At 38.6% G+C, this 20,171-nt stretch overlaps 1 protein-coding gene across 1 annotated transcript in view; it reads right to left on the bottom strand.

Moving 5' to 3' along the window:
* Nucleotides 1-20,171, bottom strand: part of LOC107182156 (cGMP-dependent protein kinase 1-like) — a 466,054-nt gene that overhangs the window by 101,062 nt on the left and 344,821 nt on the right. The window contains exon 4 of the mRNA XM_015560154.1: nt 4,160-4,223. Coding sequence (XP_015415640.1) covers nt 4,160-4,223 — 64 coding nt within the window. The remainder of the gene's footprint in view (nt 1-4,159; nt 4,224-20,171) is intronic.

Here is a 20,171-nt window from a genome sequence, read left to right as displayed (position 1 = left end):
GGCGCCTGCACCCAGCCACGTCAGAGGCTTGGAGCAGGTGCCCCTCTGTGCTGATCTCTCAGGCTCCCGGCTGCGCCTGCTGTTGTTCTCTCCCTTGAGCGGAGGCCAGGGTGGGCTGGAAGCTTGGCTTCCTCCATCACCGGGGGCAACCCAAGCCTCCTGTTTGCTCCAGCTCCGTGGCTGCTGCCATCTTAGTTGGGTTAATTTGCATACTTGCTCCTGATTGGCTGGTGGGTGTGGTTTGTGAGCATGGCTTGTGGGCGTGGCTTGAGCATAGCAGAGGGACCATTAATTTGTATGTTTCTCTTTTATTATATAGGAGGATGTACACACACTTCTCAAAGGGACTAGGGAAAACTTTTTATATGTTCCTGAAAAGGGCATGAGAGAGTCAATATACAAAGAAATATAGTATCTACTTTGTGATATAAAGAAAAGGGAGAAAATGGCACTAAACTGCTACACTAAAAATAAAGATATTACTTCCTGTTTTAAAACTTTACTAGAGGCCCAATGCACGAAATTTGTGCAAGAGTAGGCCTTCCTTTCCTTGGCTGATGGCACTGGCTTCCTCTGGCACCCAGGCTTACTCCCCTCCCCACACCCGGCTTTCTGCAGGCACCCAGGACCAGGGCTTCCCTCAAAGACCCGGCTTTGTCCAGAAGGACGTCCAGTCTATTATGCTTTTATTATTATAGATAGGGAGTAACACACAAATGAATACATCCATCCTAGAAATTACAGAGGGACACAGGTAGGGGCCGGGTGGGCACTGCCAGCAATGACTCACTGACAAGCTTCTTTTTCAGCTCCGGAACAGGATGCCCAAGTATCATCCATGTTTCCTCTAGCCACATGCATCCTCCTACATCCATTTATCATATCAGCAACATTATGTTCATTCCTCTTTCTACCTAGTTATACTTTATTTCTCTCAGTCCCTGCCTCCCCTGTCCCTTTAATTTTTTTCTCTGTTAAAAGTATTTATAATGAGTAAAATGAATGAAATAGTCAAGAAGAAAGCAGATCTACATATAAACCATCCATCCTTACCTGGGTTACTTCACTGTAGCCTTCTAATTGGTCTGTCCCTCTATAATCTATTCTTCTCACAGAGACACCATTAAAACATAGCTTTGATCATGTCAATGTTACCAGTTAAGCCCCTCCACACCTCCCTACTGTGTTTACAATAAAAACCAAACTCCTTACCATGACCGGCAAAGCCCGCTGCCCTCTGGCCTTGTCTACTTTCCTCTGACAGTCTCATCCTACCCCACTATAAACCTTCTTTCTGTTCCCTAAGGACAGCAACCTCACTCCTACTTCAGGACCTTCTGCCTGCTCTTCCCTCTGCGTGGTACACATGGGATCTTATATCTGCATTTAGATCTCAGCTTAAACATCACCTCAGCAGACAGGTCTCCGTTAGTAACACAATACAGAGTGGACTCAACACTGGATGGTGTTTTCCTTACAAACTTCTCCTCTGTGTCCTCCAAGAAGCATATGGTATGGGACAGCAGGGCCCTGGATCCCCAGAGCTTGGAGCAATTGCTAGCACATGGCAGGTGCTCCATAAATATTTGTGGAGCAAACAAGGCTGCAAACTTCTTTGTTGAACGCTAGAGGAATGCTGCTTGCCTTTCACAATAATCTGGGTTTCTTTCATCTTCTTGTGGATAGTGGTAGAAAGAAAGACAGCCCAATTATCATGCAAAGCCATTCCCTTTAATGTTTTGTGACACTGGTATTGCTTTTGCTCTTCCAAATTTGCTTCATGCTATCTGATACATAATTTAATCTAATTCCCCACTGTGCTTGTTTATTTGACTTGAGTTGAACACTTTCATGCTTTGGGTAGTATGCTTATCTGTGTACTTCATATCTTGTCTATTTAGTTCATTTTCATGTCCTCAAAACAAATGTGTGGCCACTTAATCATCTATTTCCGTGTGGTGTTGGTATATAGACTGTGCTGTGGCTCGCAGAACCCAAACATCAATTAAAGGCATCTTCTGATTCGGAAATCTGACATAAAACACTAAAATATTTCTTTGCTCAGAATTATTTATGGAGCTATGGTTATTGTTTTTGCAAAACATAGACAATGCTCTCACAGTTGTGGAAAAGAAAGAAAATGATTAAAGGATTGCATGGCTTTTTTTTTATGACCTTGATTCAGACTAATAAATTTGTAGTTTGTTTTGTTTGTAAAAAAAGAAGAAGGTAATTGGAGAATATTTCAGTGTATTCAACATGAAAAGCAAAAAACAAAGCAACTAGGAAAAGCAGTTTTCCATTTACAGTGGTTTCAGGTACAACGGTCGGCGCATTCTGAGAGAAATACGGCCAGTATTTCTTTTCATGAATTTTTTATACTTGAATGTAGGAATCAAATGTGAATTCTGCCTTACTTTGTGTTCCGATGTGAGGGAGGCCAATACATCATTGGGAAACTCACCCTGGCAAGCCTCAAACTGAGACTTTGTATGTATGAACCTTTGAAGTTCTACAGATTATAGATTTACTGCTATAATTAATACCTGGAGACAAAAACACTGGCAGTATCTTTCCAGTCCAGTTCACCTCGGTTATAGCACAACGCCAAAACTTCTTCAACGTCATGAGGCCAAATCCAATGATCCTACAATCTCTCACTCGCTCTTGCTCCTTCTAAGGCTCCTCTTCTCCTTGCCCAGTTTAAATTCCAAGGCCAATCATAATCCTTTCTTCACATGCACCCTCAACCCCTTGACCACAACTCCCTCAACCACTCATCTTTTCTTGGCAAAAAAAAAACCCCAATCCGGTTCCATCCAATTCTCTGCCTGCTTGGAACCTGACTTCAGGCAAACGAATGGGGCTGAACACACACACACATACACACATGCATGCGCGCGCACACACGCACACATGCACACACACGCGCGCACACACACCTTGAATAAATTTGAGACACCTTCTTCCAGACTCTAGGTTTCAGGTCTTCCTTTCCTTAGAGCATTTACTGGAGGAAGTTTGCAATTGTAAACACTTAATCTGCCTCCTTGAGATGCAAAACTTCTCCCGGCCTTTGCCAGTGTTACAGCCCAGAAAGGTCTTTCTCAAGGACCTAGCAGCTCTGTCTCACAAATGTCATCATGAAAGGAGGCAGGGCCCTATCCCCCAGTCTCTGGGGGAGGGTGGGAGCCTAGCTTCCACAGGGACAATGAGCAAACAGTGATGACCTAGTCACATTGCCCAACCGCCTCCCCACTGCAGTACTTTTCCACCAGCTCACCTCAGGTCTTAAGAGTCCTCCACCTTTCACTCCAGCACAGTTGAGTTTTCTCTCTCTCCCCTACTGCAAGCCTTAAGTAGGCTCTCCCTGGCCTGTTCAGCTGAGATTTGGGATTGCACACATCAAGTGGAGCCTGAATGATGTCCCGCAATCATACTGTGCTTTCTTAGTCCATCCCCTTTCATTTTTCTCACATTACCTCCTCTGTCCTCAAACCTCTCATACCTCTACTCAGTCCTCATCCTCAGTTGGGACGACCTTGCTTTCTAGATCACCAAGGAAACAGAAGATACCAGAACAGGTTTTCTCCAAGCACCTGGCTGCACATGTGTCCAGACACTCTGCCTCCCCTGTGTCTATGGGCACCAGAGACCCTACCCTCAGGATGCTGCCTGTGTCAAACCTCTCTATCTCCTGCTTCAACATTTTTTTGAGTTTCAAAGGTCCAGAGAATAAGCAAAAATGACACTTTCACTTTCAGGCATATAACGATGTGTGCAAAATATACTCATGTCCTAATAAAATATATACTCAACTCTTAATTCCCCTTGTAAATCTGCTCATCCGAACCTCCAGAGGGGTGATTAACTACACTCTTGCTTCATGTGGACGGAGATGAGATAGAAATATGCCAGCTGCCATTCTTGGAAGTCAACATGACCTTACATTTGCTACAATCAAGTTTTTCTCCCTCTGTAGTTGATTTGCACATTTCTGACTATGAGGAAATGTCAGATGTGCTAAGCTGCTTTTTATTGAAGCTGAATATAGAGCTATAAAATATTTAAAAGGTCTCCCTGCGGTTTGTAACTCATCGTTGGAAAGCTCTAATGGGCTAGGTCCCATCGGGAAAGTTCAAGTGTTAAAAACAATTACCTCTTCAAGGACGTCAGCAAGTTTACTGAGGATCTCTTCAGGAAGGCTCTGGAATGTGGGAACACTGAAAAACAAAACAGATGAATCTGAAGGCATGAACAGTGACTTACTTTTATTTAAAACACACACACACACACACACACACACACACACAAACACATACAGCAGTGTATCTGAATGAAAATGCAAAAGCCTTCATGACAAAGCATCTGCAGATGTAGGTCAAAGCAGTAACTTAAGCATGGATTGATGACTAACAAGAAAAGGTATAATTTCTGTGAAAGAGCTTGGGGTTTAGACAGAACCAAGCTCAAATCTCACTTGTATTTATCTGGGTGACCTTAAGTGTCCCACCTATATTAGGGAAAACACACCTTTTCCCTTCGCAGCCTGCTGCCACCACATTCCTTTCAGTTCCATCTCCCCCTTTAGGTCCTCTGTCCCCACTGCTCCACACCCCCCTTACACAGACACACACACACACGCACACACACATGCACGCACACACACACATACACACACACTCTTAATGATATATGCAGACCAGTGAGCGCTCATCAACAATGTTGGAAGCTTCCAGTCTTCCAACACTAGATTAGGTCCTCCTGTTATAAAGTCTTTTATCCCCTCCTACAACCGTATTAAATAATTGGATATTTGTTACTGGCTGTTTTCCCTGATCAAATTAAGATGCCACAAAAATAGGAGCACTCTGTCTTGTTCAACCCCTGTATTTTTAGTGATTCACGAATAACAACTTGGGAGCATATGTTGAATACAGGGGTGAAAGCATGGATGTGGGAATGCTTCCTAGCACAGTTGAGAGGATCAGATCAGGCAGAATGGAAAAAAGAGCCAGACTCATAGTAGACACTGAAAAGTGTTTATTCTCTTCTCACCCTCTTCTCTTATTTTTCCCTTTTTGACCAATAAATAAAAATATTGTATGATGTTGAATACACGAACTAACAAAACTTATTTTATATGTGAAATAGTAATGACTTAAAAAAATACTTTTCAATATATCATTCTTAAAACTCCACTGGAAAATCTAACAGGGATGTGGAACTAAATTCTCATTAAATCCTACCTCAATGCTTAAATAAGGGGCGGGGGGAGACTCCACATGAGTGCATGTACATCTGAATTATTATATTTGACTTACAGAGTAGTTCTGGCTTGATTAGAATCATACAGGCACTAGGCTGAGGGTTTTTTAGATAATATAAATTTTATTCTTACAACAGCCTTATTAAATAACCATTGTTATTGTCACCCATTTTACAGTTAAGACCACGGGGATCTTGGAAACTTGTCTTAGGTCACACCACTCAGAAGAAAGGATGGAAATTTCCATCTGAATGACTGTGAAGCTAATCACCTACTGAGCTAAGCACTTTACAGTGAAAGTATTTAGAAATGCCTCATGTAACTTTCAAAACAGTGCTATCTTCTTTTAGGTAATAATTTTGAAATGAATCAATGATACTAATAAGATAATTTAGTGACTTCATTTGTTAACCAACTTTTTACTATGAAAACAACAGCAGTGTGTAAAGGCCTGAGGGATGTGGGAGCAGGGTTGAGGGGTCAATGGGGGGAAGAAGGAAGACGTCTGTAATACTTCCAATAAATAAAAACATTTCTTAAAAGAATAAAAACTGAATAAAAGAAAAATATCAAGTAAATTAAAAGGCAGAATAGTTCAAGCATCGCCTGTATCCCCACAACCTAAAACTGCAGCTGTTAACATTGTGCCATCTTTGCTTTATCTACTTGCAAGCCTTCTATTTTTCTAGGTGGGTTTTATAGTCATTTTTATGAACTTTTTGAAAGCAGATTATCATCAAACTTCACCCCTAATACATCAGCATACACGTTCCTAAAAATAACATGTTCCTAAACAACTAACTATGAACCATCATCATACGTAAGAAAAATTAACTACAATTCCAAAATATCATCTAATAGCTGTTCTGTTAGCAGAGAACCAGCACCAGGATGTTAGGGGTGATTAGACCTCAGTTCAGCAACCTCAATACTTGAGTTCTGGGAAAGGCTGCCCTGTGGGTGAGGCTCCACTCTACGACTGTCTTTGTTCTCCCCCCTGGGTGATTTTCCATGCCTGGTCTATCATCCTTGCTCCGCTCATGCCTGTCTAATTGCCCACCCAATCCCATATTCAAAAATTGCCTATTGTTCAAAAATGTATTTATTTCTCAAGCCAGGTTCCATAAAAATCCACACACTGCTTCTGGCTGTTCTGTTTCTCTAGTCTCTTATTCTACACCATCCTCCCACCTCCCCCTCCGCCACCCCCGCAACCGTTATTACATTCACTTTTTGAAGATTTGGGGGACAGCTGTCTTTTTGGATGCCCCATATTCTGAATTTGTCTTAGTAAATTTGTTTCTGGTAACCTAGTGTGTGAACATAAAAACTGAGGGGAGGGAAATCCAAGTGCAAAGAATGTTATTACAGCCAGGTGGCTGCAAAATAAACAAACAACAAAAAATGGGGCCTCTTATAGAATATCATTACCTCGGTGACAGTGCTCAGATGTGTTCTGGGAGCCCAGGATTCCCCAAGACCCGTGCATGGGGGTCCTCACAGTCAAAGCACGCAGTCTAAGCTACCACTGCCTTTTTCACGCTTCTTTCTCATGTGTGCAGCAGAATCCCCCAGAGACTATATGACGTCACTGCCCTGATGGCTATTGCATGTGTACTTCTATGTTCTTGTGCTTTGTAGAATCTTTAAAGGTAGTATTAGGTTGGCCGTAGGTGTGCTATTTACAGAAATTAACTCAGTACCATTTCAGTACTTTGTGCTTCTCTGAATTAATTATCATATACCTGCTATAATCTCTGTACCTTATTATCATTCAATAAATCATTCCTTTGAACTTCTGAAGTATTCCTTCTGCCTAAGAGGGAAAACAATAATTAAAAATATTTGGACACCTTACATTGCAGTAATAGTTTTATATATTTTCAAAAACATTTTTAACTTTTTAAATTTTATCTAAGATAAAATTTAGAAATTTGTAAAAATTATCAATATTAAGAATTTAATTAAAAGTTTGTTTTATATTTTTCTTATTTTTAAGGGTAGATAATTTACTTGAAAAGAAAAAAATGTAAGATTCTTATGCTCCTGCCAGAGCTTCCAATTTCTAAGTCTAAAGACACTGAAAAAGGACACAGCGGAGAGTTTTCTGACTCATGGGGGACAATCTAGTCCAAAGAAATTGTAGACACTGGAGATAAGAGATAGAAATATGGCAATAACCGATCATTCCTTCAGCATTATAGGTGATAATAATTTACCGTATTGTCAACAGAATATTTAAATAATAATATTATCATGCCAGTTGTAATATCACTTTGAGCCTAATTACTTAAAGTTTCAAGAAGAGAATATTGGGTTTTTAAATGTAGATATGATAGAGTTTTTAAAACCCAACATATTTTTGATGGAGTTTTTCAAATCAGAAGTGGAAGAACAAGGGAAGCATTTTACAGGGTGAACTTCCACCCTTCAGTGACTCGAGAATCCCACAGGATGGCTGAGAGACCACTAAAGCCTTGCAGAGCAGACTCTACGGAATGCCTATTGGGTGAAGCCAGTGGAAAAAAAATCACTGCACTGCCTCTTGCCAAAGATATATATAACACCTTACTGGATCCAAGGTGAAGCTGCAAACACAAAGACAAGTTGAGATCTTGCCTGTGGAATTGTACTCAGGACTTACAAATGAATTCATCTATACTCGTGGCTGGACTTCCTGTTTCACTTGTCTTCACCTGGCATCAGAAACAACTAATCACCAAAGAAGGCCATTTTATAGGAATATTCTTAGCAATAAACACATGTGGTAGTGAGCTATTCACTAAAGAATAACTTTTCAAATCTTACAGTTTACCCTGAGACAAGTCAATTGACATTGACACCGATGATGCAAGAGCAAAGGTGGCCCCTCAGTACAAAGTAAGACAGTAACACCAAACTGCACTCACTGTCCTGTTCTGCATCACCACATACTCACAGTAAAATAAAATGACAATTTTAATTGAAAGTGCTTTGAATGAAGCAGTAAAAATTATTAATTTTCTTGTTTCAACCTTCGAGTATGGATGTTTTTAATAGTATGGGACAATTCCAATCAAGGGCATGTACCTTGGTTGCGGGCACATCCCCAGTGGGGGGTGTGCAGGAGGCAGCTGATCGATGTTTCTCTCTCATCGCTGTTTCTGACTCTCTATCCCTCTCCCTTCCTCTCTGTAAAAAAACAATAAAATATATTTTAAAAAAATAGTATGGGACAAATAGCAAGTCCACATAAAGTGCATTGTCTGCCTACTGAAGCATGATGGTTGTCTCAAGGAAAAGGACTTATGTTGGAGTTGCAAGCTGACTTAACACTTTTCTCATGGAATGTCATTTAATGTCATTTTTATGGCAACAACCAACAAACGTTGCTTAATCAGACTTGAGTATCCAGCAGACTATTTTTTTTTTAAAGTGAGCTTGTCACTTCAAGAAAAACCACAGACAGTATTTGTTGCCAGTAATAACATTTGAACTTTCAAATTAATATTAAAACTTCTGAAAAATTGTATCTGTACTGTGGGCTTAACAGCTTGTCAATACTTGAAAACTGTCGGATGAGATCATTTGGTGATATATTGATATTAACAAATGAGAGCTTTTTGGAAATTCAGTGAACCAGTACTTTCCAGATGCCCAATGCATGATGTATTGAAATCACGCATGGAGAAAGATCTATTCAAAGCGCAAGGTGGATCAATGGATTTCAGTGTAATGAAGTATGAAAAGTTCATTGGTATGGTTTCTGATCCCCCATTGCAACTAACTTTTAATAAATTACTATGTGTTGGGCTTTGTGAGAGTATCAAAGGCAAATGTCCACAGTTACCTGAAAAGGCCATTAGAATACTCCTCCCTTTTCCAACTACATATCTCTGCGAGGCTGATTATTTTGGAGACTTCAACCAAAGCAATAGAAATTCAAAGGATGGGCTGCAGAATCAGACATGACAATCTTCCCCTTTCTGCCAAGCTAGATACTGACAGATTTGTAAGAATGTAAACTAAAACTTTTCTTTTCACTAAGTTTTTTTTTTTCTTTTTTGGGGACATACGGCTATTTTCATTAAAAGTAGACTCTTTAGAATTACATGAAATGTGTTTGTTTTTGATATTTTTCAATGAATTAGATAATAAATACTTAGGATGTTATCATTTTTAACTCCTAAAACAGTCAATATCAATAGACTTTACCCACATAAATTGGAGGATCACTGACAAACAGGGTTACAAGTGATATATTGATAAAAATGATATAAAATATGTAAAGCTTGCAAGATAATATTACAAGGAAAAGATAATACAAATTATTCATATGATTATGTTTTTTATTGAAGATTTTTACAATTATGAATAGAGAAGTGAGGCAGCAGATTGTCAGATTAACAGGGATTGTGTGAAGGGCAGTGAGGATTAGTCCTTTTTTCACCTGCCTCTACTTTCTTATATTTTCAAATTTTTCTATTTTGTAAATGAATTTTTATAATAGCAAAAAAAATATGAAATGCACAATTATGGCTATGACTAGATAACATGTCTCCTAATGGGTCCATTCAAAAGGAAATATTTCATTACTGTACACAAATATTGTGGTTTAACTTACTTATTTTTTCATTAAAACTTACTGAGTGCCTACTCTGTGCCATAAATTATTGTAGGTGTTTGGAATTTATCAACAAGCAAACAGTCCTGCTATTGATCAGATAAATAGAAAAATAAGAATAAATATAATAAGTAATACATATTGTACATATGTATTTATGTATGTCATATAATATGTTAGGTAAAGACAACAGAATTTTACATTATAAAAAGTCAAACAAGGTAACAGGGATTACAATGGGAGAAAGGGTAGGCTGAAATATTTTTTAAAAAACTAGATGTCCTCATTGAGAATGTGAGGTTTGACCAGAAATCTGAGAGGAGAGAAGGAGACAGTTAACTGGAGAGCTAGGACAAAGCATCCAGGTAGAAGGAATGGGGAGGACAAAGGACTTCCAGTGTTGAGTGGATTCCAAAGGCAGCAACGTGGTCAGGGTGTCTGGACTTCAGTGAGTTGGAGGAGAGTGGAAGAATAGTAAACCTCAAAGGTAAGGGAGAGCGGTCAGCTCACAAAGGGGCTGGAATGCCATTCTAAAAACTTGCCTTTAATCTGAGTGAAATGTGGAGCCCAGTGTGACAGGACCTTACTTCTATATTAAAGACATCCCTCTGTCAGTAAGTACTGTGGAGAATAAACTGCAAGGGGGCAAGAGCAGAAGCTGGTAGACCAGATGAAGCCTACACGAGGGTCACTGGTGCGGGTTCAGAAAGGTTGGATGCCCTGGAGGTGCTGAGAGGCAGGTAAACCTTGTTAGATTTTAGAAGCAGAAGCAGTGTGAGCTCCTGGTAGACTTGCCGTAGGATGAGAGAGAAAGAAGGGAGACAAGGTTGACTCTTTGCACTCGTAAAGAACTAGAAAACAGTTTAAATTGTTTTCATACTGAAAAAACAATTTTTAAAAATCTACTTAGCTGCAAAGGGTTTGATTTTATGAGGTTTTAGTTTTTAAATATAACCAGAGTATCAGAGACAGTCCCATAGGTATAAGGCAAGCTATCTCTTGAACAAATATAAGTCTTGAAATAGTTCTACAGAGAACAAACAGAGATTGCAGATGAGAGAGGGCATAGGGGCTGAGTGAGAAAGGGGATGGGATTAAGAAATACAAATAGGTAGCTATACTAGTATAATAGTCACGGGTATGTTAATTACAGCATAGGGAATATAGTCGATAATATTGCATTAACTAGGTATGGTGGGGGGGTCACTTTACACATTATATAATTGTCTAACCACTATGCTGTACACTTGAAAGTAACATAAAATAATACTGAATGTCAATTGTAACTAAGTTTTAAAAAATTGTCCAACAATTCCCTCTACCTGGAGCAGAGCATACAGAGTTATAATAATTACCTTTGGGTAGCATTTGGGGAACAGTAGACTTTTTATTCTGTCATTAAGAAATAAGCTTGGTATCAAGTGTAATGTCAAAAATATTGACAGGTAGTATTTATTTCTGTACTGGTAGCTTGTAACAATTGAATAACAGCAGAAATCTCTGTCTTACCAAAGATACCAATTTCTACTGATGAAGGATTAAAGTAAGGGTTCTTCTTAACCTCACAGCTATCTGATCTTTCCCCTTAGCGAACTCATCACAAGGCTGTCTGCCCTGAACATACTTTTCTTCTTTAATTGGATCACCTGGCATTGGTCCTGATTCAGTCTGTTATGCAACAATAATAACTGCCCTTTCTCTGCCCCTCCTTCCTTTACACATCACTGTCAGATTTATTTTCTATAACAACATTTAGCCAATATCACACAATGGCTCCAATCCTTCAATAGCTGCCATTTTCTCACCAAATTATAAAGAATTATAATTTATTTTGCATATAATGCTTTAAATCAAGCAATCCGTTACAGACCTGTGGAGTATAATTTTCTCACTGATGTGATAAAATTTAAACTCCTTATCCTGGAAGACTGCATAGTAATTAAGCACATGGGCTTTAGAATGAAAGAATATCAACTTGAAACAGGCTCTGCTACTAATGATTAGCTATGCCCTTGGCAAGTCATTTAATCTAACCAGGTCTCAGCTTCCTCAACTTAAAAAAGGGGGGGGGGGTGACAATGCCACCTGCTACCTAGGGTTGTGGTGAAAAATGAGATATGAAGCATTAAGAAGATACCTGGCACATAGAAAACATTCAATAAACATTAAGAGCCACAATTATATGCATTTTTGTTCTAAATACCCATTTCTTCATTTTTTTAAAAAAATCAAATTCCATTTCATTTTGAGTATCAACCTTTCTCTTTCAGTGACATATTGATTCCTCACATTCACTGTTTAGCTCTTCCCCAAGGTCATCCTGAACACAGGAGGCATGTCATGTCCAGAGGGTGGGGAATTAAGTCTCTAATCCCCTGCTATCCAGGTCACAAAGGACCCTTGAAGTCCAAGTTGTTCTGGGCCTCTGTGCCCTCAGAGGAGGGAGGAAATCTCTGATCAAACCCGGAACCCCGGTGCTTTCCATCAGCCCCCCTGGTGAGTCCAAGCAGAGAAACCCACTCGGAGAAATACCTCCAAGTTTCTCTTCTTCCTCCCTTTGACTCCAGACACTCTTTGTAATCACTTCCAATGAATTCAGGCTTTAAAAATAGATAGACAGTGCCTAGTGTTTTCTTCCCTAATATTAAAATAATAATTCTGACTCGAGAAATTTCAGACAAATGCCATGAAATAATATGAGAATGTATTTCAAATCGTTTTAATTTCAAATTAAAGCACCAAATATCAGTGATTGAGTTATGTAAAAACAACAAAAAATTTAAAATCATTGTCTTAAAAATCATCTTCTATAACTATGCTCTATTGACTAAAAACTGTCAAATTTAATTTTAACGTTATTCAATTCTGAAGATTCACCAGATTTTCCAAAGCAAGATCCCAATCGCTTAGGCTAGATTCTTGGTCAAAATCCCTGAGGCCAGTTGTTTCCAAACCTGAAAGCATTAGAAAGTCAGATTCATAAGGTATGGAATGGGTTCCAAGAAATCAATGTGTGTGTGTTTTCTATTGTAACATATAAAGATTTATCACTTTTAATCATTTTAAGTGTACAGTTCAATAGTACCTAGTACACTCACATTGTCGTATAGTCATCACCACTATTCATCTCCAGAATTTTTCACTCCCTTAAACAGAAACTCTACACCAATTAGATAAGAATTCCCTATTCCCCTCTCCCTCCAGCTCCTAGTAACCACCATTCTACATTTTGTCTCTATAAATTTGACTATCATCCTAGCCGTTTGGCTCATTGGATAGAGCATCGGCCCATGGACTGAACGGTCCCAGGTTCAATTCCAGTCAAGGGCAAGTACCTCAGTTGCAGGCTCCATCCGTGGCCCCGGTTGGGGCATGTGCAGGAGGCAACCAATCGATGTATCTCTCTCTCATCGATGTTTCTCTGTCTCTCCCCTTCCTTCTCTAAAAACCAATGAAATCCTCAGGTGAGGATTAACAAAAAAATAAAATACATTTGGCTATGCCAGGTATACCTCATATAAATGGAATCGTACAGTATTTCTCTTTTTGTGACAGGTTAATTCACATAGCATACCATCTAAAACAGTGGTTCTCAACCTGCTGGCCCTTTAAATACAGTTCCTCATGTTGTGACCCAACCATAAAATTATTTTCGTTGCTACTTCATAACTGTAATGTTGCTACTGTTATGAATCGTAATGTAAATATCTGATATGCAGGATGGTCTTAGGCGACCCCTGTGAAAGGGTGGTTCGACCGTCAAAGGGTGCGCGACCCATAGGTTGAGAACCGCTGATCTAAAAGGTTCATCTTTGTTCTTCAGTGTATGTTTTTAAATCTACCCATATTATTTAGGTTGGTATATGCCAATTTAAAGTGATCACTGAAACTCACAAACACATCCCAGCTTATTTTCTGGAGTGCAGACAAGCTTTTCAATCTATACTGTGTCTTGTTTATTTTGGATTTTATTTTATTTTTATTGCGGTAAGAATTCTTAACAGGTGATTTACCCTATTAATACATTTTAAGTGCACAACACACTGTTGATGACTATAGATACAATATTATACAGCTTACCTGTAGAGCTTATTCATCTTATTTAACAGAAATTTGATGCCTCTAGTTCTACCTCCCCCTAAACCATGGCAACCACCATTCCAGTCTTTCATTTATGAGTTGACTTGCTAGTAGATCCTTCATATAAGTGAAATCATGGCTTTTGTCTTTCTGTGATTTTTTTATGTTACTTAGTATCATGTTCTCAAGGTTCATTCATGCTGTTGCAAATTGCAGGATTTCCTTTTTTCAGGATGAATAATATTCCATTGTTACGTATATACCACAGGTGGTTTATTGTATGCATTCATATGTCAGTGCATATTTAAGTTGATTCCACATCTTGGCTCTTGTGAATAGTGCTGTATTAAACATGGGAGTGATAATATCTCTTCAAGGGCCTGATTTCAATTCTTTTGGATAAATACCCAGAAATAGGATTGCTGGATCACATGGTCATTCTGTTTTTAAATTTTGGAGGACCCTCCATACTGTTTGGCATAGCAGTTGTAACATATCGCATCCCCTCCACAAGAGTGTGCAAGAGTTCCAGTTTCTCCACATCCTCACCAACACTCCTTTCCTTTTCTTCTTTCTTTCCTTCCCTTCCTTCCCTTTCCTTCCCTTTCCTTTCCTTCCCTTCCCTTTTCCTTCCTCCCTTCCTTCCTTCCTTCCTTCCTTCCTTCCTTCCTTCCTTCCTTCCTTCCTTCCTTCTTCCAATAGCCATCCTGACTGATAAGTGTGAGGAGGTGCTTCATTGCGGTTTTATTTATTAGTCTTTGAATTCCCCCACATTTGTGTAAATTTCTTTACAACTCAAGCACAACCTCTTCTGGGAAATAATCTCTGACAACTTCCTCTAAGTAGGTATGTTGCCGGATTAGCACCTCTGCTTGTATTGTAACCATCTGGTGACATATTGATCTCCTCCCACTAACACATAAATTCACTGAAATCCTTACTGTACAGTAACTAATAGCAGGAACTTTAGAAACAAACAAAAAAAAAACGGTTTGGAATCCCAGTGCCTCCACTTAGCTATATAACTATGGGCACATTATTTAAAGCCAATAAGCTTTAGTCAGAAAATGAAAACAGCAAAGTTGTGAATAGTGGTAAATGATGAAGCACTGGGCCAAGAAGCTGCCATAGGGTGGGCACTCAATTAAAGGGGCATATACTTTAGCTTGTATAATACTACACTTATCATAGAGTGTGCCAGGTAGTAAGTACTTGAAAGCATGCAACCTGAAGGTATGTATTCAATAAAGCCAAATGCAATAAGACAATAGTGGTTTTGACCCAGGGCCACTGCACAGGGGTTGTGCAATTCGCACACTGTACAAAGGCACCTGCATGGGGAGGAGTGAGATGACCCTCAGCCCACCCACTCTGCACACCACCCATTCCTCCTGGCAGGGGCTGCATCAGACCAGGGGATGGTGCCTTAGTTACAGCAACCCAGATCTGTTCAAGGATCTGCTTGTTATTTTTCACGAACCACATGAATGTTTTCTTGAGGCTATTTACTATTTACTCAAGAAGAATTCAAAAAAGACTGCCTGAAAGAGTCTTCTTTAAAAAAAAAAATTACTAGCATAGCTTTTTAATAAAAAATAAATACCCACTGAGGGATACTTTCAAAACCAGAACTAAGGTTACTCTGGTGCTCCTGTCGAAATGATCATGAGGACAGAAGGCACTAATGACATGCTTTATTAAATTATCTCTGAAATGCTTAATAGCATCTAATGCAGTCTCTTATTCAGAAGATTGCTCTCTACCTGACCTTTGCCCTGCAAATCTTACAACAGCCTATGCTTGAGCAAAAATAAAATCTGATGGGTTTTTATGGAATTAAACAAATTGCATCTGACTATTAAAACTAAAAAAGGAGCATTTGACATTTTAAACATTTAATGCTGAGTTAATGATAATCAGCCTAAAAGGTTCTGCCTAGATTTCCTACCCAACCTTTTGAACCTTGGGAGATGTTGGCCCCTGGCGCAGAGACTAAGTCTTTTCTATAGTGTTTCTTTCTCCACAGGTGCCATTGGCGTCATACATCTTCTCTGTGCATGGATGGCCTATGTATTGCATAACGTTTAGCATCTCTCCTGCCCATGAAATACCAGCAGTATTCCTGGTCATCGTGACAAGAAAACATCCTCCAGAGAGAGAGAAAGTCCAAGATTTAGAACCATTGCTCTATCATTTCATAAGTTTCCCAATTCACTGAGTTCACTACTTGTTCTGCCTAAAACCTCAAAACCCCCAGTGACTTGCATCTCCCAGCGGCAACACACCTGCTACCCAGTAACTTGTACGCTGAAGAGACATCTGCTCAAAGTGCTTCTGGAACTTGGCTGCCTACCCATAGATAAATGGACTCAAAAACTCTTCATCCTCAGTTATGGCTGTGGCCAGTGCTATTTAAACATCAGTTCTGAAATACATTTCTAGATATTCCACACTGACAAAAGAAGAAAAGGGTTCCATCAGCAAGTAAGAAAATTCTGTTATAGAACTTTAAAATTTTTTTTACTATAGACTTTACTGAGTCTTTACTTGGGAGATAAATCACATTTAGAAAGCTAACTGGAGAGGAAAAAGGAGATAGTATTTTCCAAACTTACTCAACCAGGTAACCCCTTCATTATTAAGTGACAGACTTCACCACAGTCCCTATGCTTAACATGGAGCATTCTTTAGCACGGTCTTTTGGTGAACTGCTGCATATTTTTAGGATGAAAGTCAGTCATAACCTCCCCTGAGAAGCCTTGACTGATAATCTCTCTCCTCGGCTTCTCTCCACTCTCTGCCGACGCCGCACAGACACATCTCCTAAGGCACAGAGTCTGGGTGTCTTTCCTCTGCCCTCCTGAAGTCCCCGTTTCTACTTCTGGCCTCGTATTGGATTGTGATTAGAAACTGAATGATCGATTCATCATAGGGTCAGCAAACTATGGCCCACTGGCTCACCACCTATTTTTGTAAATCAGATTTCAATGGAAGTCAGCCTTGCCCGCTGGTCCAAGTGTTGTCTACAGCTGCTTCTACAATACAATGGCAGAGTTGGGTCACTGCAACACATACTGTACAGCCTGCAAACCTAAAGGATTTACCACATGGCTGTGTAAGGGAAAGTTTGCCAACCTATGCCTAGTCTTTTATCATCTTGAGGTCAGGTACAGTGTCCAACTCCTTCAGCTTAATGCCTGGCAAATGACCAGTGATCAAACTTGTTACATGAAAAAATGTTTTACTTTTAAAATCAATCTAAGAATATCTGACCTTAAGGTAACTATTTTAATACAATGTGAGGAATGGAATATTCAGTTCAGGTCACGTAGTCAAAGATCTTATGCAATGTTCAAATTGTTTTGGGGTTTTTTTTTCTATGTTGACTTGGAAATATAGTTTCAAAGAAAGTTAACTCTTAATAAATAAAAATCCTTGTATGAAAGTATGTAATGTAAAGATAGAACAGAATTCAAAGATCACTTTGTAGAGTATTTTTTATATATTAACTCTTGATATGAATTCTTCTCCAATATCACTTTGAATCTTTCAAACATGAAGTTTCTACTTTTTCCCTTGGGAAATAATTTCTGAATACAATTGTTTAGTTAAGTACCCTTTCCTAGAATACAAGCAAAATATTCTTTTGTTTTATTTTATCCTATTACTCCTAAATCCATTCTTTGCCAAGATATTTTCTTTTCTGATTTTACAGTAAATTGTTAGAAAGCATAAGAATACAAGAAATACATTATCACCTTAAAAAAACTATATCAATGTATTAGAAACTTTAATAAAGTGGTTTTGCTATTAAAGCTCAAAAGAGTCAATGAAAGGATAAAGTCCCTGACTTTTAAGAGGTTTGCCTTAATTATAAAACTCACCTAGACATACAGTAGAATTATGATTAAAAGATAAAACCTATGTTAAATCCCTTTTAGCATAAGATTTAGGACAGAGAATGCGCACGGTAACTACTACTATTAGTAATTTGATAAGGGTAAGATTTACAGCCAGTGGCCTGTGAAGAAACCTCTGCCACCAGGTGCTCTCTCACCCAGGCCTTGGACATCCAGGTCCAGAAATGCCTCAGCCCTCAATTGTAAGTCCTGCATCATGTGAAGAAGTCAAACACAGGGAACAGTAACATGAATTTCCCATAATTATGCTACATTATATAAAGGAAAGCAACATATTTGACAATGGCGGCCTGTAAGAAAAAACAAAGCTCTACTTTTGCAAGTCAAATTCAACTAGGGATTCTAAGTCCCATGAAGTTTTAGCCAACTCACTGAAAATAGGTTACCTTAATAAAAATATTAATTTTTATGGCAATAATAAAAAATATTTTACCTATCAAACACTCATATGTCAACTTTCTTTAAATTTCTTTATTGATTAAGGTATTACATATGTGTCCTTATCCCCCCCATTCTCCCACACACACACCCCATTCATGCCCTCACGCCCCTGTTGTCTGTGTCCATTGGTTAGGCTTATTTGCATGCATACAAGTCCTTTGGTTGATCTCTCCCTCTTACCCCCACCCTCCCCTACCTTCCCTCTGACAGAGAAGCATCAATCAGACCGTCAAACCTCAACGTTTTTTCTTAGTTAACTTTAACAATAATATATCTATCACTAACATCTATTCAGAATGTACTATGATCCAGGCATTCTGCTAACTACTTTACAAATCTTATTTAATCTGTAGAACAACTCACATTCTACAAAAACAAAACAAAAAGGTTTTAATATAATTTATACAATAATGTATGTTCCTTCAATTATAATATTTATTAGTTTTCAGGCAAACATAATAACAGTTTAGTCCTAAATTGATGCATACTTCCTCAATTTATTATATGGCTAATTGAATAAATACCATGTAGGAAATTTTTGCAGTAAGGAAATGGACTACATATAATCTAACAAATTAATTTAACCTATGACTTCTGTAAGTAATGATGAATTCGTGTATTTTTTTTTCAGATTCACATTTTGGTTTCTGAGGACAAAAATCATAGTCCAAAGGAGTGACTTGGGTAGGAAATGTAGGAATCAGGACAGACTAATATGAGTGGTGAGTATGGATGCTAAAGGGAGGGCCCTATGAATCTTGTCTAAGGACTGAAAGTAATAAACAGCATTAAACATAAAAATAAAATCAATTATTTGGGGGAAAAATAGGTCACTCTTACTTTATAATGGCAAGTAATGTACTATTATATCATCTTTAAGCATTTAATAATTTTAGCTCAGCCCGAACATATTTTTATCACCATTAAATTTAAGCTTACTATTTTAACTACAGTCATAAATGTGAGAGGCCTGCAATATGCTATTAAATGTCAAATTAAGCTGAATAGTGTCTTTTTAAGATATGTCCACATATCTATATTATCAGTAATTTTTAAATTAGTGTTTACTATGTGTTAAACACAGTGTTATAACTTAAGTCCCAGCCACATTGCTTAGTAACTATGTGACTTTGAATAAGCTAATTAACATTTTTTGAATCTGGTTTTTTATCAGTGAAATAAAGATAATAGAACTTTATATAAACTTATTTTCTTTTTCAATAGTTCTTCATGTTCTCTCATTATCCACATTATGCAAAATGAGAAGACAAAACCTAAGGCCTCAGGCAAATAACTTCACCTCCCTGGCTGTGAGTGGCAGAATCTCCATTCAAAGCCAGAGCTGGAGCCCCACTGGGAACTCTCAACCAACCAGTGCCTGCAGGTCATTTGCCCAAGGCTCCCGCTGCTTAACTGAGAGACCTTAGAAAGTTAAATATAAATTTGACTCTAACACCCCTCTCACAACAGCCAAACTGCAAAGAAGCCTAGGCTACTGTGCAGTGAGGGGACATTTGAGAGTGACTCTGGGGGACATGAAGCATTCTTGCACGTGACCTCCACAACACCATGTGGTGCACAAGGTCGGCTCACTGAATCCAGCCAGTCCAGGAAATGGTGAAAAACAATACATCACTGGTGTTTTTAAACCACTACATTTTGGGGAAGTTTAGCACACAGACATAATCTTAGTGACAGTATATCATCTCCTCTAAAAACAAACTTTTATTATAATCTATGACTCAAATAAAACTATCACCGCCAGGGACCTGTTTTCTGCATGACATCCTAATTTAACTATTGACTTGAATAATATTTGGAAGAAGCAGAAGCTTCCTTCTTTTTTTTTTTTCTTTTT

The sequence above is a fragment of the Myotis davidii genome, unplaced genomic scaffold, assembly GCF_000327345.1.
Source record: "Myotis davidii unplaced genomic scaffold, ASM32734v1 scaffold695, whole genome shotgun sequence".
Taxonomy (NCBI): domain Eukaryota; kingdom Metazoa; phylum Chordata; class Mammalia; order Chiroptera; family Vespertilionidae; genus Myotis; species Myotis davidii.
Note: the sequence above shows the minus strand (reverse complement) of the source record. Positions and strands in the feature narration are given on the sequence as shown.